We start from the raw sequence: 23,723 nt of genomic DNA on the forward strand, positions 1-23,723 counted from the left end.
TGACTATGTACAAACAGCTAACAACATCTTACCGCTAGAAACTAACTTGAGTGATTTCTTTAAGATCCAAATAAGTGAACAACGAACCAGGGAAAGAAAGTAACACCAAATACTCTCCTGTGACCCACAGTATACCACCACGTTAGTGGAGTAGCACAAGCAGAGTAAAATCCCTCAACGTCTCAGGAGTCACCTACACCTAACACTATTCTCTGATAATAATCAAGATTTTCGTGAAAGATTTTAACTGATTCTAAAAAAATTGTTCTTAGGTTATCATAATTCGATCAGTGGAATTCCTATAACCTGCCCTTACAAAATCCAAACAGAAAATTACACCTCCTGACGAAGCGGACGCGAAAACGCGCGTCGAGGTGCTGGGTGGTGTGGTCTGACCCCTGGGTTGCTTTACCTGCTGCCGTGTAAAACCGCTCACTAATTTATGGGTGGCCATTTACATTTAACAGCCAGTGGTTTTGCCCATATTTTTCCTTAAAAGGTATGCATCCATCCCTATAGGGCATGGAACTATACTGTCATCTCTGATGTTGTTTGCTGACTATTGATGTTCAACAGCTTTACCCAAAAGGTGTATACCTACCTCTATAGGATATTGAAATATACTGCCGTCTGTGATATATGAGATGTTGTAATCATGGGCTGGCCTTCCCATTTTTGATATTGCAATTGCACTTTATATTACTAAATGGGTGGCTTGGTTATGCAGGGTTGATATGTGTGATTAACTATTTATGTACCCAGTGGTCCAACATAATTGTGCAATATTTTCTTTTGTAATATCTATATTTATTATACCACACTGCACCAGTCTGTTTTGTATGTTTTTAATGGGGTAGGGTGTTTTTAATCTGTGGGTACCAGCACTTTATAAATAAATCTATTTTGTAATATTTATTGTAGTGAATATCCAAATGATGAAATAAAAGTAGTGAATACACATAATTCTTTTGATAATGACTCATCATTATGCAAACTCAATTTTTGGTTGTTATATTTTTTTATGCTGATGGTGGATCGATGAAAACCAAGGCGGAGATCCTTGTATCAATCCAGGTAAAACTAATGACAACACAATCCGGGAAAGACATCGAACCTGATGCGCATACACCTTATCCCCTGCCGAAATATTTGTTCTCCAGATAGGTCTCATTTTCTCCATCTCCCAACTGTTTTATCTTTTAGATGGAACAAGCGCTGCAAAGATGTTACAGCAAAATAAGACTGAAAACACATACTGTAAGTTCCTTCAATAAATAGAACCCCTCCTATGGAGGGTCCTTTTATTCCTGACCTCTTGATATCCTAATAAAGTCTCCGTAATCCCAGCTGCTTTAACCCTCCTCACACTTATGCTGCTGAAACCTGCATTGATCTGATCGATAGGGATATTAAAAGTTTCTTACACCAATAACATCTCTGTTCTTTTTCCCAACATCAAAATCTATCCATAATTGAAAAAAGTTTAGTCTAGGCTGCACTCCAGAACTCAGGTGGGAGCTCCGGAGTTCAGTGCAGGTAACCGCGGCCAGGCATGGTATTACTGGAAATTCCTCCAGTAGCCAGTCCGACGCTGACTGCGGCATTTCCGCACCAAATCCGCATCCACATCAAAACGCAACAAACCGCATGCGGATTTGGATGCGGATTTCGGTGCGGTATTTTCCCGTAGGTGCGGAAATCTTACTTGGCCTCCGTAATTTTCTTAAGTAAATTCCTTTTTCTAGTGCGCACAGGGCCTTAAACCTGCGGATAAAGGAGGCGTTTTTGTGATCATTGATTATAGCCAAAACCTCAATTAAATAGATAGCCAATTATCTGACAGGAGAACATAGAAGAAAACCCCCTATGATCCTACTGCCACTATCAGGGACAAGATCCAATAGATAGTTACAAGACATTTACACTAAAACACTATTACTCAAAAAATAGCTACATTCTTAACCAATCATGATCTGGTCACTCCGGTATTTTACCCAAAATACATAAATCCCTGGAAAACCCTCCAGCATGCCCCATAGTCACCTCAACCAACCATTTTTCTCTATTATCCATTTAATTGGAAGAAAATTCTCACACCTCTAAATAAAAAAAAACAACATACAATCTTTCCTATTCGATACAGATCACTTTCTATAAACTATCAGGAACTATTCTTCAGTTTCTCCAGACTGGTCACTCTAAATGTAAAGAGTTTAGACACCTCTATTAAAGATGACAAGGGCCTACAGGCAGCAAACATACTCAACAGTTCACACCTGACTAATAAGTTTATTCAACAATTGGATCTTCTATCCATTGTTGTCCTACAGGAAAACTTTACTTTTTGGCAATAAATTTTACCTTCAAATTTGTGGTACCGCCATGGGGTCAACTGGGACACCTGCCTATGCCAATTGTTACATGAACGATTTAAAGAACAAATACATCTATACCAATTAATTATTTACACAATACTCAATTTATTGCCATAGAGGTATTTTTATTTTCTGCATATGGCGTGGCCTTCCCGATACACTCACCACCTCGCCACTCTCCATTCCATCAGAACAGAACACAACTCTAGTTTACGTTGAGCCAATAAAATCTTAATGGTTATTAAAAACAGAAAGTAAATCTTAACATCAGCTCTCTACAGTAAACCCACAGACCGCAATAGTTTGCGCCATTATTCTAGCTGCCACCCAAAATCAATCAAGAACAGCCTCCACGATTCTCAATATCAAAAGATATCTAGAATAGTAACTAGTGAGATGCTTCTACCAACCAGACTAGATGAGGTGGCCTAAAAATTTTCAGATAGAAATTATCTACAATATCTCCTGGAGCATGAGAAACGGTCATTAGGAAAACTCCATGGCCTACAAATAAGACTGAAATGGCATGTATCCAGTTTCTTCACACATACCTCCATATGATGCCTACAATTTATACAATTATACACAAACATTGGCCCCATTAAGCAAGGTGTATCCAGACGTTAAGTCCATGAAAACACCAGCACTCATCTGTACCAAACAAGCCACACAACAGATCTCCCACTTAGGGATAACATAGCCAACACGATGCTTCTTGAGCACATGGCACATTTCCACGCCTGTGCAGCTTGTTCAACCATCATCCAATCTAGCGATGTCATACATCCACAGACGGGGAAATATAGCCTCCTAAATGCCATTACACATGTGAGACCAATTTTCTGGTAGATACTATCAAATGTACTGGCAGCCTTGTCTACATGGGTGGAAATACCCAGAATTGGAAGCCACAAATTAACCATGAGCTGTAGCCACACGTGGCTAACGCTACTTCACCATTTCTCCACTGGTGGAGACTTGTTATCACAGGACCGTCTTCAGAACAGGTTCTAAGGCCAAGACGTGGTGAAAACTATATACAATTACAAAATTGAGAGGATCATACTGCATTCATACACTTGCCTCTAAGGGATTCAATAGAGAATTGTTTTTTCTAGTACTATTCATCTAATATTAATATGCTTTTCCTCTAGGAGACTATTCATTTTTGCTATTAAGGGTGACCAGTTACTTGTGTCTCTCAATACATCTCCCCTTTTTTCCCCCTTTCTCTCTTCTGCTATCTTTTCTGAAATCATGTCCAGGCAGTGACTGACAGCTGTCTCTACTGCTGAGCTGGCTGTCAGTCAGTGTCAGTGTGTGGTTACAGATACCGCTCACTGTCTCCCGAGTGGTGACTGAAGCCCCCACTCCATGACTGAAAGCTGAAGGCTGCCAGGCGGAATAAAGTTAATTTCCTCAGTCGCAGGGTTTTGAGGGTGGCAGCTGGCAAGCTTTAGAACGCTATTAATCTGCAAACTCAACCCAAATCAGCAGGTTAATAGTGTTTTTGACAAGACAGGTTCCCTTTAATCACATTACTGGGGCAACACCCTGATCAACCAGCACCTCCTCATTCTACAAAATGCACACCAATATTTCTCTACCTTAGCACAAGAGGCATTGGGAGGAAAACAGACAGCACCAAGCAAGGGGAGTGCATATAAGAAAAGTGTAATCACTTTTCATTCCTTAGTAGGAGGCTTGATTTAAAGACTCAGTGCGCTGACCAAGATTGATAGTTAGCACAGGGGCCTAAGTTTCCTGTTGCTCCTCATTGTATGACTGTAGTGAGGAGAAGTATCAATATAACAATGGTTGAGCAAGTGCGACATCACTCCAACAAGTTTTCTTAGGCTACATGCGCACGCTGCGTCTTTTTGTGTTCACAAACTGCAGCCCATACTGCAGCCAAACTGCACGTTGTCAGAGAGAGCCTGGAAATGTCACAAAAAATTCTTGTAATTTTAGGTGCGTTTTTGCTGCGTTTTCGTTGCGTTTTTCATGACATGCTTTTTTGTGACAAATGTTGAAGAATGAACATGCTGCATTTTTTTTGTCACAAACCTTTGACAAATAAAACGATGACAAATAAACTGCAATGTGCGCATGACAAATCTGACTTCTCAGACTTTGCTGGGAAGTCAAATGTCAGAAAGTTCTAACAACAAAACTGCAGCCAAAAATGCAGCAAAAACGCAGCGTGTGCATGTATGTTACGTTCTGGCTTGACAAACTGCGTTTTGTCACTGCATGTGCGTTTCAAAAAGCATCGAAAACGCTGCGTGTTGCATGCATTTTGAATGCAGTTCTGGATGCTTGCTCTCCCATAGACAGTGGGAAAAGCATCCAAAACGCACAAAAGAAGTGACATGTTTCTTTTTAGAACGCATCAATTTTGTCAAATATTTGGCATACGAAACGCTGCTTTTAAAAACGCAACGTGCGCATGGAATTTGCTGACTTCTCATAGACTTTGCTGGGGAAGCAGAACGCATGCATTTACGCTGCAGTTTAAAAAGCTGCGTAAACGCATGAAAAAAATGCAAGGTGTGCACACAGCCTTACAACGGTTTGTCGCAGAGACAATAATAAATGAAAAAAAATCCTGTTGGTTGGTCTGGCTCATAGAGGTCTCTGCGGCAGATCTGCGCCTGTCAGCAGATTGTGCCATCAGCTCATAGATTTTGATTGTTAAACAGTTGAAAAACAAAATGTTCTTACCCTGATCGACTGTGGGGTGCATAATAAGCTATCACCGATATCTGAAAGAAATAAAACATTTAATATATAACAAAGAGCAGTAAAGGTCTTTTTTTTTTTTTCTTTAAAAGGGAGTTTGTCAGTAGGATCAACCATCATCCTAAGCTGTCCACCTGTGCATGTAGGTCATAGCAAGCTGGATAAAATGATACCTTGACATCCGCAATACGATATCTTATTCCAGAGAATATTAGAAATAGAAGAGGGAGTTACCAGTGTGAGACATCTGGATCAGGAGAGCAGACTGTTAGTCATTACATGGCTCACACTGGTAACTCCTCCTTTTATTATTTACTATAAGCTCGGGAAACAGATTCTCATGGAGTTCTGTGTCCGGCTCATAGATATTAAGAGCTCACTTATATATTAAGAAAAATATGGCTGTCTACTGACAGAGTCCCTTTAACCAATTCATGACCTGGCCATTTTCCCTGTTTCCAAAGAAGCACATTTTCATTTATTGTACATTCACTTTTAAAGCAACACTACAGCAGGATGGGATTTCAGCACTGGAGTGGCACTTTTAACCACTTCACGACCGGCCGATTTTTCGCTTTCCGTTTTTTTTTTTTCGCCATTCTTCTTCTGAGAGACGTAACTTTTTTATTTTTCAGTCAATATGGTCGTGTGAGGGTTAATTCTTTGCAGAACGAGCTGTACGTTTAAATGAAACCATGAGTTTTACCATATAGTGTACTGGAAAAAAAGTTCCAAATGCAGAAAAATTGCAAAAAAAAGTGCGATAGCACTATTGTTTTTGAGATATTTTATTCACTGTGTTCACTATATGGTAAAACTGATGTGTGGGTGTGATGCCTCAGGTCAGTGCGAGTTTGTAGACCAAACATGTATAAGTTTACTTTTATATAAAGGAATTAAAAAATCGGACGTTTGTCCAAAAAAAGTGGCGCACGTTTTACGCCATATTCCGTGACCCGTAGCGTTCTCATTTTTCAAGATCTATGGCTCAGTGACTGCTTATTTTTTGCATCTTGAGCTGACGTTTTTAACTGTACCATTTTTGCGCAGATGCTACGTTTTGATCGCCTGTTATTGCATTTTGCGCAAAAGTGGCGACAAAAAAAACGTAACTTTGGAGTTTGGAATTTTTTTCTGCTACGCCGTTTACTGATCAGATTAATTTTATATTTTGTTAGATCAGGCGTTTCTGAACGCAGCGATACCAAATGTGTGTATATTTTTTTAACCCTTTCATTTTCAATGGGGCGAAAGGGGGGTTGATTTGAACTTAGGGGTTTTTTTTAATTTTTTTTTAAAACTTTTTTTTTACTTTTTTTATTTTACTAGTCCCCCTAGGGGGCTATAGCGATCAGCAATCCGATCGCTTTGCATTATCTGCAGATCTCAGCTACAGAGCTGTAAACAGCAGATATGCTCACTTTCTGCTTCACTTGGCTCCGGGCAGAGTGAAACTGAAAGTAATTCATGTGTACTACAGGAGTCATCACATGACCCTGTGCTACCATGACAACCACCGGAAGTCACTTGATCACATCACGTGACTTCCAGTATCGGCCGGTAAGTAAAAGTTGATCGCGATTATAATGGCGTTGTCACATATTGACAGCGCCATTTAAGGGGTTAAATGGCACGGGCAGATAACGATTCTGCTCATGCCTAGCAGGCACACATCTCAGCTGTGAAAATCAGCTGAGATGTGCGCCGATCGCGGCATGCTGACGGCGGCAGACCGCGGGCAGTAACATTATGACCGCTAGGTCGTAATATTACTGCCCGCGGTCGTTAAGGGGTTAATCTGAGTCCCCTGCCCTCAATCTTATTTATACGTACCCTCCAGCGTCTTCACCTTTTATAGACGTCGCTCCCTTCCCATGGTACCATCTTATGACTAAATTTTGAATGACCGGAAGTCAGAAGTTACAAGACAAGCTCTCAATGCCTCTCTAGGAGAGCCAGAACTAGGCTCTCATAGACTTGAATAGAGTTGTGAGCTGCAGATCACAAAACACTGAAGCTGCTGGCAGGTCTCAAACTGCAGAAGACTGATCGGATAGATGCTGACAAAAGTGAAGACACCGGAGAATATAAGACTGGAGTCAAGGAACTTAAGATTAGAAGCGCCACTCCAGTGGTAAAATAAACACAAGCAGTAGGAGAACAAAAAACGTGAGTGAATACTCATAACAAAAAAGTACTGAGACAGAAAAAAACTAAGGCCCAACAGGGCAAAAGGGAGGGTGCTGTGTCCCCCAATAATGGCTAAGAGAAAACGATTTTACGGCGAGTACACAAAAATCCGTTTTTCTCTGACGCCTCATTGGGGGACACAGGACCATGGGACGTCCTAAAGCAGTCCATGGGTGGGTAAACAATAAACAATGCAACCCAAGGACTAGGAACCAGTCCCAGATAGTGGAGTACCTCTCTCAGTAGGCGCTCCTGGCTATCCTTTGCAGAATTTTCCTACCTAGGTCCGCCTCAGCCTCAGCCTGGGTATGGACTCAGTAATGCTTTGAAACAGTATGTAGGCAAGACCAGGTCGCAGCCTTACACCTCTGTTCCACTGAAACCTGATGCCTAATGGCCCAAGAGGCGCCAACTGCTCGCGTGCAATGAGTCCGCAGCCCACTAGGAATGGCCTTGAGTTGCAAGTGGTAGACCTCCTGGATCGCAAAGCGAATCCAGCGAGCCATCGTTGCCTATGTGCGGCAGCAGGGGCAGAGTCAAAAAACATGTAAGGTAGACGGAAACGACTTCGGGAGACTAGAGCATCCGTGCCAATGGACTGTGGATCATGTGACCTGGCTAAGAACGCGGGTACCTTTACGTTCAACCTTGAGGCCATTAGATCCATGTCTGGTGTACTCCAGTGAGTGTAGATGTGTGGGAACACTTCTGGGTGGAGAAACCACTCTCCGGCAGCCAGGCCTTGGCGACGTAGAAGGTCTGCCGCCCAGTTCTTTACTCCCGGTATGTGTAACGCTGACAAAACAGACCCCTGTCGATTCGGCCAAGGTGAGGATCCTGAAGACCTCGAGATAAGCTGTCTTGCTGCTGGTACCTCCCTGCCGATTGACATAGGCCACAGCTGTTGTATTGTCCAATTGGACCCGAATCAAACGACCTCCTAGCAGAAGGGGGGAATGACCTGAGCACGAGAAGATCGCGCTGATTTTCAGGATGATTTCTGGGAAGGGAAGACTCCTGGGGTGTCCAACGTCCCGAAGCAGTGTGGAGCCAGTACGCTGCTCCCCAGATTAAGAGGCTGGCGTCCGTGGTCAGGAGTAGCCAGTCCACTTGGGGAGAAAAACTCCTTCTCGATATGGAAGAGGACTGAAGCCACCAGAAAAGCGCATACCTAACTGAAGGTGTCAGGTGAAAAGTTCGCCCAAGGAAAAGGGGCTCTTGTCCCAGGCAGCTAGAAGCGCAAGCTGCAGTGGGCGGTGGTGTGGCTAAGCGAGCAGCACTGCCTCTATAGCCGCCGCTATCCTACCTAGCACTCTCATACTGAATCGTATGGAGCGAGAGGAGTACGTAGAGGGCAGTGTACCGCTTGTTGTAGAGCGGTCGCCTTGTCTTGAGGGAGAAATATCAAGCCCCGAAGAGTGTCCAGGGACATGCCCAGGGAGCTGACGGATTTTGACGGGACCGGGGATGATTTGACTGGACTGGAGTCAGAAGCCGCCCTAAGGGGGATAGGGTGCCCATAGAGATCTGCACGCTGGTTGAGCCCTTGATGAAGAGGTCATCCAAGCAAGGCAGAACAGCCACTCTCCTGGCGTGAAGGGCACTCATGGCAGCCGCTATGACCTTAGTTAAGACCCTTGGTGCTGTGGCAGAGCCGAGGATAGGGCCACAAATGAAAAAAAAAAGAAGTCCTGAACCGCGAAGCGGAGGAACTTTTGGTGAGCTGGAGCGATGGGTATGTGCAGGTACGCGTCCCTGATAGCTAGGGAAGCAAGGAATTCTCCTTCGACCATAATGGTAATAATGGACCCTAGGAAGTCCATTCATAATCTCCTTACGTGCACATGTTTGCTCAGGTGTTAGAGGTCCAGGATGGGACGAACTGACCCGTCCTTTTTTGGGGACCACGAGAGGTTGGAATAGAAGGCCTTGAACCTCTCGCCGTCCGGAACAGGTACAATCACCCCCGCCGTTTGGAGGGAGTGGATTGCTGAGGAGAAGGACTCATGGTGTTTTGGAGCCTTTGGGGGGGTTTGAGAGAAAAGATTGACCAGGGGATCGGGTCCAGAATTCAATGTGGTAACCGGAAGACACAAGGTATCACACCCAATTTTGGTCTGAGGCGGCGGCCCAGATGGAAGAGGACGAGACTCCTCGGTCTTTGTCTAGACTGCCAGGACGAGGTGGACTCGGAGAGGGCTGAGAAGGTCGGGTCCTGCGTGTCTAGTAAAAAACATCCTGGGCTAGAGTTGGGGGAGGGAGGTACTCTTTGCCTCCTGTGGCGTCAGACAAAAAAAAGAGCCTGTCCAGATGATCGGCAAACCATCGGTCTGGAAAGGAGTACTGTGAGAGTCTTCTTAGAGACCGAGTCCGCTCTCCATTATCGGAACCAGAGGGCCTTACGGATGGCTATGGTATTTGAGGCGGCAATAACTGCGCAGGTAGCAGCGCCGAGGGAGGCCTGCATGAGGTACTCTGCCGCTGCAGCAATGTGAACTGTTACATCTGTGAGGGTCTGAGGGAAACTGGTATTCCTGGTGCCTGTGCGACCCACATGGAAGGGGAGAGGGACCCACGGCCTCGAGGCAGAGCGATCGAGCTGCTCCACTTGTCTGTCTGTCGGGTCCTTGAAGGAGGATCCAACAAGTAAAAGACAGGAGGGTCCTTCAGGCAGGCGGAAGCCGGGTGAGGGTCCACCGAGGCCGGATCGGCCCAGCCCTTAGAGACAGCTAAGCCAAAAGGGGTACCGGGACTCCATGAGTTTACGGATACCGTATTTTTTTTTTTTTTAAGGTTTCTTCACCCTTTTAAAGGAGACCGCAGGGTCAGTAGTAGTGGATAGGAGATCTTCCACATGCAGAGTTTTGGTTGATTGCTGCAATAAGGGAGTCCATCGCAGCTTGATTGCTCGGGGAAGTGGAAACCAAGGAATCATCCCGGTACAAACATCATTCCCCTTCCTTCGGCTCCTCAGAGACCGCGGAACATGTGGGAGAACCGCATCTGTGTACCTCAGAGGGAGACCCATGGGGGTCATGCCCTTTTTCTGATCTGCAACCGGTGAAGCAGAGGGCTGATTCTTATCAGAAGGACCCTCTATAGAGGTGAAGCTACAGGGGCACCGGACTCACAGAAGGAAGAGGTGCTATCATCCCCTAGTAGCTCAGCGTGGCAGGATACATTAAAAGTCTTAGGCTATGTGCGCACGTGTGCGTATTACATGCAGTTACGCTGCGATCTGCAGCGCAGCGTAACTGCATGCGTCCTGCGTCCCCTGCATAGTCTATGGAGATTGTGCAGGAGCCGTGCGCACATGGCATATTAGAATGCAGCAATTCGGCTGCTGCCCGAATCGCTGCGTTCTAAGAAGTGACCTGTCACTTCTTTCGTGCGCTTTGCATGCTGTCTATAGGGAGAGGCAGCATGCAGAGCGCACGTTCTCTGCCAGCACCATGCGCTTCAGAACGGAGCTTTTCAGCTGCGCTCTGAAGCGCACCTTTTAGGTGCGGTGCAGAGCGCACACAGCCTTATAGTTGTTGCTGTAGTTGTGCAGGCCACAAAATATGTGACTGCAGCCCCTGGCTGATGAGCCACAAACTCTGATTGTAATGAGGGAGCAATGCTCTGCAGAGCTAATGTGAAAGTGAGGATATAACTCACCCAAAACACTGATGACCCCTCCCCCCCCTCCTCCTGCATCCCAGTTCCTGTGGGAAGGAGGAAGCCAGCTCAGAGACGCCCACAGGCTCTGATCACAACACGAGGGAGCAATGCTCTGCAGAGCTGTGTGAGGAGAGTTACGCGCGCTTTCGTGACGGGGCGTGGTTTATCGAGTGTCAGAGGGGGCGGGGCTTAGCTCCGACAAGAAAGCATGAGAAAATATAATAAACAAAAAAATGGTGGGAAGGGACTCCCCTTTCCCCCTCCAGCCCTGCACAACAATGGTGGACAGAAAAAAACTCTATAAGTGTACCGCAGCTGCGGGTGCACTGAGTCTAGGGAGCTCTCCCCCCGCCACAGGTGAAATGCTATGCAGGAGTCTGCAATCAGCCCATGTGAATACAATCAGGGAGGATCTGACCTTTGCTCCAATTCCTGTCAGAGAGCCAGTGTGGAGATTCTGACGCCTGCAGTGCCCGGTCACAGAGCGTGTATCAACTCAGACCCTGCCAGAGGGACTGAGGAAGTTTTTCCATCTGCTCTGGAAAATCGGAATGATCTCACCTCAGCTCCTGTGGAGATGGCAGTCTGATGCCTGGTCACACTTGGTGCAGAGCGTGTATCAACTCAGAGCCTGCAAGAGGGACTGAGGAAGTTTTCATCTGCTCTGGGCTCTGGAAAATCAGTGCCATGAGAACCGTCGTCCAGTGAGTAACAGCCCAAGATCCAGCGTCGCAGGAGGGGGTACGGGGAGGCGACACTCCGCGTTCCCGCCTGTTGATTGTTTTGGGAAATCGGTCCCCGAAGGAACCGTCGCCCTCTAAAAACAAAAAATTCTTGCTGCAGTAGTCTGCAGAGATGTGACTCCTATAGACACTAAGCTAAAACTGAAGTAGCCTGGCTGAGCCAGGGGGTGTATACTGCAGGGGAGGAGCTAACATCTTTGCATCTACTTAGTGTCCTCCTATGGATAAGCAGCATAACACCCATGGTCCTGTGTCCCTGAATGAGGCGTCAAGGAAAAATGAAATTTGTGTCTATTTTGAATTTTTTTTTTTTTCAAACCCTTCATGATAATATAGGACTTACATTTATGTTATATGTCGTGTCATGACTGATGCAAGCTCTCATCTTTCCTGACTGAATTAGCCATTATCTGCCTCTAACAGGCAGTCTTATAAGACCTTTGGGGGGCATTTCAACACATTAATAGATTTGTTTTATTGTCGATTTCCCATGTAATTATTAGCCTCACCTACAAGACAAACATCAGTCTCTTCTTTGCGCAGCTTCCTATGGCTCAGCAACTCCTCTCCTCTCCCTACCTCCAGAGATCACATGATGGAGGCAGAAACAAAGTTACCTGTTTCCTAATCTCTTCCTATTCGGTATACAGTGATGGAGAAGACAGACATGGTAATATATCATATCTGTCTTCTCTGCATGGAGTCTGGCTATGTCTGACACCCGACTCCCTGCCCTCACAGTTGCACAATGATGTGCAGCTGCTTTACGTCTACAGAGAGAATTTTTTAAATAAATAAATATAAATATATATATATATATATATATATATATATATATATATATATATATATATATAAAAACAAAAAAAAACAACTTTTTTTTATTTTAACTTACCAAACTTTCTATCCTGTTGTGGTGTTCCTTGCAGCTGTTCTATGTCTCTGAAGGGAGCCTTAAAAAGCTGTTTCCTAATAACAGGGCTGGAATGATAAGTTACAGAGATTTCAAAAACTGCTGCTGATGTGAGAATTTTCATTCATATACGAGTAATAATTGGGTTATATAACATATCTCTGTAATATAATGTATAATTATGTCACCAATATGAAAACTATCTTTGATTACAATTCTTTTGGCCATTACCTGGGACAATCTCTATTTTTATATTTTTATAAATGAAAGGCACCGTCTCTGTTCCAAAGAGGACAAGACCGCAAGTCACCAGTTCTTACCTGTCGGCTAAATCTCTACTTGAGGTACCAAAGCCGTTTTTAGTCAGTACTGTAGGGTCCGGGCTCTGCTGTGTTTTAACATTTCTACAGTTTTCTAGAGAAAAAAAAAAAGAAAAATGAGAGATGATGGATGGATGGATGAATGAATGAATGAATGAATGAACGGAGGGATAAATAGAGGGATGGATGAATGAATAACTGGCTTTCACCTGAAGTATACCACTGTAAGACATACTCCGCTCAGAGACTGGAGTAACTTTCTGCCATAATTTCTACCACTTTCTCAAGTAAATTATGATGAAATTGTCCAATACGCTTGGCCACGCTTTTTCTGGCTAACTTTTGCCCACTTAGATACATTTTTGCACAACTACAAATTATTTTTTATGGGGACCTGAAGTGATTAATGGAGTTGTCCAAGCTCGTGACCAAAGTCTGCCATCACTGACTGCAGACTGAGAAATCATAAGAGTGAAATGCGCACACTGTCAAGATTCCTTGGTATTCTGGAAGTAAGCGGGTAGTCACATGACCGAATATCTGATTTGCATGCTTACGATCAGATGCCAACTAGATATGGTCGTCTTTTCTCAATACAAGTCAATTGAGAGAAGCCAGATGAGCCAAATTGCATACAAGTGGTTACGTGAACAGCCGCTCATACTGTGAATACCGGGGAACCGTGACAGTGTGTGCAACACACGCTTTTACATATTGGCAGCCTGCAATCACAGACTTAGCTCAAGACTGGACAACCTATTCTAGCATCACTTTACTTTCTATCCAAAATAATGTGTATGGTGGAGGAAGGGGTCATATTGATTATAATAGGAACTTAGCAGATTTTATCCTGAGGAACGATCTTGCATCAGAAATTTACTGTACGCTCCCCAGCTAATGTTATATTTGTGTAACACTAGAGGCGATTTCAGTCTATGCCAATTCTGCATATTGAAACTAAATAAAGCACAGACCTGGTAGAAGGCCTTACCTGCTGTAAGTTGACCTTTATCCTGATCTCTGGCTGGAGACAGGAACAGTGGGGAGCACAATCTCTGCTCTCTGAAAATGGTCGGTGTGGACTCCAACTGGCTGTGATAAGGTCGCTTCTGCTGTGGTGTCTTGAAAAGGTTGTTGTCCTGACGGCCTTCGCTGTCGTCCTCGTCATCACGTAGCCGGGGCTGAAGTCGTACGGCCTCTCTGGACAGCTCCTCAAACCAGTTTAAGTTTATCTCTCCCAGGTCTGTAAGAAAGGGCTCAGAGTTAAAAATCGTAAAAAGAATTAGCTTAGTGGACCTATCCTGACCACCCAAAAAAATATCAGCTATGGCAGATATTAGGTAGTAACCTGACCCCTTCCCCCATTAATTAAAGGGGCACTCTATAGGCTGCTCAGATACCTTCAGGACACAACGTGTATTGCTGATGACCTATTTGTGTTTGAGGCTGGGGCCCCTTCATGCTCAGCGCCAACAGAAAGTCCGAGGATTGGATGCTAAGGTGAAGCATATAAATTGCAATTTCTTTCTGATATGTCATTACAAATTAAAGGGGCATTCCAACTGCCCTCCTCCATGTCATCAGGGGAGCGGAGCTGGTAAAGTCACAGTATTGATACTTTGGCGGGACTCGATCAGCAAGTAGCACACCGTGAACACTTGTCCCTTCAGGTATCAGCAGACATGATGTCACTGACCCCATTTATCTGCTGATGTGAATGTGACGGGACCAGGAATTTTCATTCAACTGCAAATTAAGGAAAAATACTTATCTATATATATAATTGCCTTATTCTGTCTGTCTGTCTTGCTCCAAAATTGTGTCCTTACCGTGACACATGTCCTTACGGTGACACACAGCGGATTGGTTGCTGGGCTCGCCATGGCCCCGCCCCCCCGCACGGATTGGCCGCTCGCCTCGGCTTCTCCCCCCGCATGGAATGGCCGCTCGCCCCGGCCCTCCGCACGCATCGCCAGACATAACCTTGCGCTGCTGGGATCGAGACGGAGCCGGTGACCGCTGGTAACCATTATACACATCGGGCAACTAAGGTCCCTTAGTTACCCGATGTGTATCATAGTTACCAGCGTACACCGGCTCCTGGTACACATGTGCAGGGAGCCGGCATTATACTCCTCTCCCCCCAGGACTACTCCTCTTATTATAGTCCTCCTATTATACTCCTCTCTGAGTACAATAGGAGAACTATTATAGCATGGGGGATGGAGCACATGGGGGTGCGCAGCATGGGGGATGTAGCACGATGGGGAGTGCGCGGCATGGGGGATGTAGCACGATGGGGGGTGCGCGGCATGGGGGATGGAGCACGATGGGGGGTGCGCGGCATGGGGGATGGAGCACGATGGGGGGTGCGCGGCATGGGGAATGGAGCACGATGGGGGGTGCGCAGCATGGGGGATGGAGCACGATGGGGGGTGCGCAGCATGGAAGATGGAGCACGATGGGGGGTGCGCAGCATGGGGGATGGAGCACGATGGGGGGTGCGCAGCATGGGGGATGGAGCACGATGGGGGGTGCGCAGCATGGGGGATGGAGCACGATGGGGAGTGCGCAGCATGGGGGATGGAGCACGATTGGGGTGCGCAGCATGGGGGATGGAGCACGATGGGGAGTGCGCAGCATGGGGGATGGAGCACGATTGGGGTGCGCAGCATGGGGGATGGAGCATGATGGGGAGTGCGCAGCATGGGGGATGGAGCACGATGGGGAGTGCGCAGCATGGGGGATGGAGCACGATGGGGAGTGCGCAGCATGGGGGATGGAGCACGATGTGGGGTGCGCAGCATGGGGGATGGAGCACGATGTGGGGTGCGCAGCATGGGGGATGGAGCACGATGGGGGGTGCGCAGCATGGGGGATGGAGCACGATGGGAGGTGCACAATTCCCCCCAAAACACACACACACACAGCCACACACGCACTGCACAACACACCACACACACACAGGGAACCACAAACACCGCCCTACACAGACAACACCCAACACACAAACTCCGCGGCACACACAAATATACGCACATGCCGCACAACACACACATTGCACAAAACATACCTCCCACCAAAACACACACACACAACGCTACAGACACACAGCGCTCCACAAACAACGTAACACACACACAACGCAACACACAAACAACACCGCTCTCACCCCCCGCCACACCCAGAACATATACAGCGCCTACACAAATACTTGGTAACTACACACAACAACATATCATATATATATATATATATATATATATATATATATATATATATATATATATATATATATATATATATATATATATAAATAAACAAAAATCATACATGAACTACACAATACGTAAATTCTAGAATACCCGATGCGTAGAATCGGGCCACCTTCTAGTTATTAATAAAGTTTTAAAAGGGAAGCTGTCAGCAAGTTTTTGCTACCCCATCTGAGAGCAGCATGATGTAAGAAAAGAGATGTTGTATCACTTAGATTACTGGGTGCAGCCGTACTGACACAATCGGAATTTTAAGGTTATATTCACAAACTGCATCTTTTACTGTTTGCGGTGCATTTTAGAAGTCACAAAGATGCACCTAAATACATGCATTTCCTTCTCCCAATAAAGTCCATTAGATTTCTATTTTTCTGTCCACACAGTGCATCTTTTTTTTTGGCTGTATTTTGGCTGCGTTTTTGAAGATGCAGTATGTCAATTCGTTTTGCGTTTTTGAGCAAATCCAGCCAATAGATTTGACTTAACCCTTTCAGCCCCGGGGCACTTTCCGTTTTTGTTCCCCTTCTTCCGAGAGCCGTAACTTTTTTATTTTTCCGTCAATCTCGCCATATGAGGGCTTGTTTTTTGCAGGACAAGTTGTACTTTTAAATGAAACCATAAGTTTTACCATATGGTGTACTGGAAAACAGCAAAAAAATTCCAAATGCGGAAAAATTGCAAAAAAAGTGTGATGGCACAATAGTTTTTGGGATGTTTTATTCACGGTGTTCACTATATGGTAAAACTGATGTGTGGGTGTGATGCCTGAGGTCGGTGCGAGTTTGTAGACACCAAACATGTATAGGTTTACTTGTATCTAAGGGGTTCAAAAAAATTCCCAAGTTTGTCCAATAAGTGTTGCACGTTTTGCGCCATTTTCCGAAACACGTAACGTTCTTATTTTTTGGGATCTATGGCTCAGTGACTGCTTATTTTTTGCGTCTCTAGCTGACGTTTCTAATGGTACCATTTTTGCGCAGATGCTACGTTTTGATCGCCTGTTATTGCATTTTGCGTAAAACTTGCGGCGACCAAAAAACGTAATTTTGGCGTTTGGAATTTTTTTGCCACTACGCTGTTTACCAATCAGATTAATTGATTTTATATTTTGATAGATCGGGCATTTCTGAACGCGGCGATACCAAATATGTGTATATTTATTTATTTTTTAACCCTTTAATTTTCAATGGGGGTAAAGGGGGGTGATTTGAACTTTTAGGTTTTTTTTTTTTTTTTTTATTTTTTAAAACTTTTTTTTTTATTTTACTAGTTCCCCTAGGGGACTATAGCGATCAGCAATCCAATCGCTATTATCTATCTGCTGATCACAGCTATACCGCTGTAAACAGCAGATACAGTCACTTTGTTTTTCCCTCTGCTCTCGGCCGAGGAAAAACGAAAAAGAAACATCATAGCTGCAGGCGTCATCACATGACCCTGTGCTACGATGGCAACTACTGATACGTGCGTGATCACGCACGTGACTTCCGGTGGGGGCAGCGGTAAGTAAAAAACATGGCCGCGCGCATTTAGATCTTGCTGCCAGACTTTGGTAGCAAGATTTAAGGGGTTAATGGCCGCGGGTGGAAGCAATTCCATCCGCGGCTAGCAGGCACACATGTCAGCTGTTGAAAACAGCTGATGTGTGCCGACCACCGCCTGTCCGCGGCAGGGAGTGGGGCTTAACGGGACACGCTCCATGACGGATATATCCGTCCATGGTCGTGAAGGGGTTAAACGCATTGGGCAAAAACGTGGTAAAAAACACATAAAAACCGCATGCCTTTTTTTATGCGTTTTTGACACGACTACTTTTTTTGGGCCAAAAATAATGCATCTTTGTGGTTAAGAAAAGTTGCAGTGTGTGAACATAACCTAAAGGTACCGTCACACTTAGCGATGCTCCAGCGATCCCACCAGCGATCTGACCTGGCAGGGATTGCTGGAGCGTCGCTACATGGTCGCTAGTGAGCTGTCAATCAGGCAGATTTCCACAGCGATCAGAGATCAGCCACCAGCGACTCGTGTAACGATGCTGTGCTTGGTAACCATAGTACACATCGGGTTACTAAGCAAAGAGCTTTGCTTATAGTTACCCGATGTGTACCTTGGCTACGTGTGCAGGAAGCTGGCTTCTAGAAGCTGCGGACGCTGGTAACCAAGGTAAATATCGGGTAACCAAGCAAAGTGCTTTGCTTGGTTACCCAATGTGTACCTTGGTTACCAGTGTCCGCAGAAGCCGGCTCCCTGCACATTCAGATCGTTGCTCTCTCGCTGTCACACGCAGCGATGTGTGCTTCACAGCGGGAGAGCAACAACCAAAAAAATTGTCCAGGACATTCAGCAACGACTGGCGACCTCACAGCAGGGGCCAGGCCATTGCTGGATGTCACACACAGCAACATCGCTAGCAACATCGCTGTTATGTCACAAAAACCGTGACTCAGCAGCAATGTCACTAGCGATGTCGCTTAGTGAGACGTGGCCTTTAGATTTAGCAACACAGTAGAGCTGAGAAAGCCAACCCTGCCTACACCAGCTCTCTGTATACAATGTCTATAGACAGTGAGGTGTTAGAGGCTGGGGTATGCCGGACTACTATGCATGAGACAATGTAGTCTGAGCAATGATAAGTCCTGCTGCTTCAAACATTCCAGGAAAACAACAGATTGACCTTGACAACAGACACATCCCTGAAATCTGTGTTAACCCTTGCAGCATGCAGTCTTCAGATTACGTAGCAAAAACCTGCTGACAGATTCCCTTTAAGGATCTGCATAGGAGCCCAGTCTCTGGGGGTGCAGCCTCTCATCATAGAAGACCCTGGGGCGGGGAGGGGGACACCGCATCTGGTAACCATTCACATCACAATCATAAATAAGCTCCAAGATGACAAAACCTAAAAATTGGAAAACACCACATCTGCTTTTTTTTTACATACAAACCCCCCAATATAGTGCAACACTTTTTTATAAACTGTACTCTTGTATTTTCAAGTGTAAAGATAACAAACTCATCTCCTACACTGGGGCCGGTCTCCCAGGGCACTGCCGCCAGTCATTGATGATGGGCTGCAGCCCTTATGCTTGCTTTGGACATATGAGCTCTGCAGCCTGTTAATGGCCGCCGAGTGGCTTCAACATTCAGGTGCCATAATAACATTGAGTGAGCCCTGGGAGGCCGGCGCCAATCCAGCAAGCTTAGGCTAGTTTCACACATCCATCTTTTCTCCAGATTCGGCGCACTCCAGTACAGTGTATGCAGTACAATGGCAGCGCGACTAGCTCTGGTAACATGCTGTCATGTGACCGGAGCATGTGACTGGAGCTTGTTGCGCTGCCATAGTACTGTATACACTGTACTGGAGTGCGCTGGATCCGCCAATCCGGCGAAAAGACGGATGTGTGAAACGGCCCTTAGAGGAACTGATATGTTTAGTGAATACAGTATTTAATGGGACCCTGACGATGTGGGGCAGCACATATCCTGATCCCCAACAGATGTTGACTCAAACGCTGTGACTGAGAAAAACACGCTTTAAAAGCTGAATGAGAACCCAGTGAGGCAGGCGGGTCCCCGCGGCTTCAGCTCGCTCCCCTTGAGTGAGTACACTGTACCGCTATCCCTGTACTCACTCTCCTGGTGAGTACAGGGATAGCGGTAACGAGGCAGAGGAGCCGCTGGAGATCCCGCCTGACTAGGCTTCCGTGCAGGTCAGTCCTGGTGTCTTTGTAATTTTATTTTTCTCTGAAACAAGGCAGCATATCAAAATCACACATCCCGGCTGAGGTCCCACAGCCAATGCCTGATAGCCGCTGCTGGGGTTTGGCCGTCATTGTCTATTTAAAGGGGTGGTTCACTACTCAGCATAAGTGGCCACATTGCTGTAAACTCATACAGAAGGCTTTTCTCAAATACCTTGTGTAGTCAGTTGTGTCTCTGAGTGCCGCTATTGCGATCCGCTCATCCCCATCACATCACGTGACCCTTGGGCTCTGTGACCTCAGATTCGGTGATGTCGGGTCAACTGGAAGTGGACCTGACATCACCAAGGCGGCCCCAGTCTCTGTGTCTGGGCTGTGGGTGGCATTTCGCCGCTCGTCACAGCCCAGCATCTCACTCGCTCTCTCCTTTACCGCAGAGCGCCGCATGCTGGGCTGTAATGGCTGGAAGTTGACGTGACATCCCCGAATCTCAGAGGTCACATGATGGGGATGAGCGGACCACAATAGTGCTGCTTAAAAGCAAAATGTGCTACACAAGGTATTTCCCTATCAATTTCACAGAGATGTAGCCACTAATGCTGAGTAGTGTATCATCCCTTTAAGAAACCTGTCCTAGTAGTGAACCTCTAATAAGGCTGGGTCAACAAGGCAATTGTGGCCACCACAAGCCGCACGGCTACTGCGCTGCTACAGTGCAAGAGATGGGAGACGACGAGTCACGAAACGTCACAACCAGGTGGAATATTTGTGTTCTTGGCGGCATCGCCCCCATCACCTGCAATGTGCAGCCATGTGTTTGGCCGCAGCCTCACAAAATAGTGAGAGAACAACGGAAACCAGCTCTGCCCCGAAAACTAAAGCAGTCAAATGAGGGTGGGAAGAGCCGGCAGTGAAATGCTTACTATGGCAAGAGTCACGTGACAAAAACACATGAACAGCAGGGGTTAATGCCGGGCACGACGCAAAACCCCGCATAATAAGCACCTGAGAGACCACAGCGCGCCCGGAACAGCTGGAAGAAGCCGGACGAGGCGGCCTGGGCGGAGGCCATGACAGGCACTCAGGTACCGACACTCGGGACACACGACTTCAACTTCCCGCCGCAACCTCTCAGCTGCAGCAAGAAGCCAATCAGAGCGCAGCTCTTAGGACGCTCCGCCCATTACACGCCCTATACGGGAGCTCTCATTGGATGATGTATCTGTAGACCTAGCCTGAAACTACATTTCCCACAATGCTCCTCCCGGACGGGGCGTGTTAGGTGTGCTGTCCGTGTGATTGATGCAAGTATACACACAATGTCACCTAGAGCTGAGATATCACGATAGGGATGCGATACAGCACGTTATAAATAGCGACCCGTGAATCTATCTTCCATTGGCAATATATAACTACACACCTTGAAATACCATTAACTCCTTGCAATTTTTATTTTTGTGCACTTGTTATTTCCTCCCCTTCTCCCAAGAGCCATTTACTTTTTATTTTTAACATTTCTACCACTGTATGAGTATATAAATATACCTGTGTGCAGGGCCGTATTTACCATTAGGCACCCGTGGTCCCGTGCCTGGGGCGGCAGGATGCAGGGGGGGCGGCACCTTCTAGCAGTAAAAAAAAAAATTTTTTTTTTACACATTCATTAAATCCGCTGTAATTTCGGAGGGGGGAGGGGGGATAGGCGCACCTTTATTTATTTGTATCCGCGTCAATTAAGACGCAAATGCAGACAAACTGCGGCGGCCGGGCACAGAGAGCTGATTGACCCCGGAACTGCCGGCGCCTGCACTTCCGGGGTCACAGGCGCGCCAATCAGCTCCTTCCTCTGTGCTGCGTCCAATACTGTGTGGATTTCACATGCGGAGCTCACAGCAGGATGCTGCAGAGGACGCCGCGATGGAAGCCGGTGTCAGAAGAGGATACTCACGTGAGCCAGGAAGATGACGGCGGGCCCTAGAGCAGGTAAGTGCTTGCAGAGCTGAAGATTCATAAGGAGCGTGGGGGTGTCTCTAATGCAGACTGGAGACCTGCGTATGGGGTGGGAGGAGAGAGTCTGATGCTGGGGTAGGCTGGCAGGGGGGAGGCTGATGTTGAGGAAGGCTGGGAGGGGGGAGGCTGACACTGGGGGAGGCTAGGAGGAGGGAGGCTGATGCTGAGGGAGGCTGATGCTGGGGGAGGCTGGGAGGAGAGAGGCTGATGCTGGGGGAGGCTGATGCTGGGGGAGGCTGGGAGGAGGGAGGCTGGTGCTGTGGGAGGCTGGGATGAGGGAGGCTTATACTGGGGGAGGCTGGGAGGGGGGGAGGCTGATGCTGGGAGGGGGGAGGCTGATGCTGGGGGAGGCTAGAAGGGGGGAGGCTGATGCTGGGGGAGGCTGATGCTGGGGGAGGCTGATGCTGGGGGAGGCTGGGAGGAGGGAGGCTGATGCTGAGGGAGGTTGATGCTGGGGGAGGCTGGGAGGAGAGAGGCTGATGCTGGGGGAGGCTGGGAGGAGAGAGGCTGATGCTGGGGGAAGCTGATGCTGGGGGAGGCTGGGAGGAGAGAGGCTGATGCTGGGGGAGGCTGATGCTGGGAGAGGCTGGGAGGAGGGAGGCTGATGCTGGGGGAGGCTGGGAGGAGGGAGGCTGATGCTGAAGGAGGCTGGGAGGGGGGAGGCTGACGCTGGGGGAGGCTGGGAGGAGGGAGGCTGATGCTGAGGGAGGCTGATGCTGGGGGAGGCTGGGAGGAGAGAGGCTGATGCTGGGGGAGGCTGGGAGGAGGAAGGCTGGTGCTGGGGGAGGCTGGGAGGAGGGAGGCTGATACTGGGGGAGGCTGGGAGGGGGGAGGCTGATGCTGGAAAGGCTGGGAGGGGGGATGCTGATGCTGGGGGAGGCTAGAAGGGGGGAGGCTGATGCTGGGGGAGGCTAGGAGGGGGGAGGCTGATGCTGGGGGAGGCTGGGAGGAGGGAGGCTGATGCTGAGGGAGGTTGATGCTGGGGGAGGCTGGGAGGAGAGATGCTGATGCTGGGGGAGGCTGGGAGGAGAGAGGCTGATGCTGGGGGGAAGCTGATGCTGGGGGAGGCTGGGAGGAGGGAGGCTGATGCTGGGGAGGCTGGGAGGAGAGAGGCTGATGCTGGGGGAGGCTGATGCTGGGAGAGGCTGGGAGGAGGGAGGCTGATGCTGGGAGAGGCTGGGAGGAGGGAGGCTGATGCTGAAGGAGGCTGGGAGGAGGGAGGCTGATGCTGGGGGAGGCTGGGAGGAGGGAGGCTGATGCTGAGGGAGGCTGATGCTGGGGGAGGCTGGGAGGAGAGAGGCTGATGCTGGGGGAGGCTGGGAGGAGAGAGGCTGATGCTGGGGGAGGCTGATGCTGGGGGAGGCTGGGAGGAGGGAGGCTGATGCTGGGGGAGGCTGGGAGGAGGGAGGCTGATGCTGGGGGAGGCTGGGAGGAGAGAGGCTGATGCTGAGGGAGGCTGATTCTGGGGGAGGCTGGGAGGAGAGAGGCTGATGCTGGGGGAGGCTGATGCTGGGAGAGTTTGGGAGGAGAGAGGCTGATGCTGGGGGAGGCTGGGAGGAGAGAGGCTGGTGCTGGGGGAGGCTGGTGCTGGGGGAGGCTGATGCTGTGGGAGGCTGGGAGGAGGGAGGCTGATGCTGGGGGAGGCTGGGAGGAGGGAGGCTGATGCTGAGGGAGGCTGGGAGGAGAGAGGCTGATACTGGGGGAGGCTGGGAGGAGGGAGGCTGATGCTGAGGGAGGCTGATGCTGGGGGAGGCTGGGAGGAGAGAGGCTGATGCTGGGAGAGGCTGG

The 23,723-nt window shown here is 47.8% G+C and overlaps 1 protein-coding gene across 1 annotated transcript in view; it reads right to left on the reverse strand.

Moving 5' to 3' along the window:
- BRCA2 (BRCA2 DNA repair associated) overlaps positions 1-21,017 on the reverse strand; it is a 213,149-nt gene extending 192,132 nt beyond the window's left edge. The window contains exons 1-5 of the mRNA XM_075337343.1: positions 20,931-21,017; positions 13,938-14,189; positions 12,947-13,040; positions 12,609-12,694; positions 5,100-5,140 (exon numbers count right to left, since the gene is read on the reverse strand). Coding sequence (XP_075193458.1) covers positions 5,100-5,140; positions 12,609-12,694; positions 12,947-13,040; positions 13,938-14,189; positions 20,931-20,997 — 540 coding nt within the window. The 5' untranslated portion in view covers positions 20,998-21,017. The remainder of the gene's footprint in view (positions 1-5,099; positions 5,141-12,608; positions 12,695-12,946; positions 13,041-13,937; positions 14,190-20,930) is intronic.
- Positions 21,018-23,723: the final 2,706 nt, after the last annotated feature.

This window comes from Anomaloglossus baeobatrachus, chromosome 2 (genome assembly GCF_048569485.1).
Source record: "Anomaloglossus baeobatrachus isolate aAnoBae1 chromosome 2, aAnoBae1.hap1, whole genome shotgun sequence".
Taxonomy (NCBI): domain Eukaryota; kingdom Metazoa; phylum Chordata; class Amphibia; order Anura; family Aromobatidae; genus Anomaloglossus; species Anomaloglossus baeobatrachus.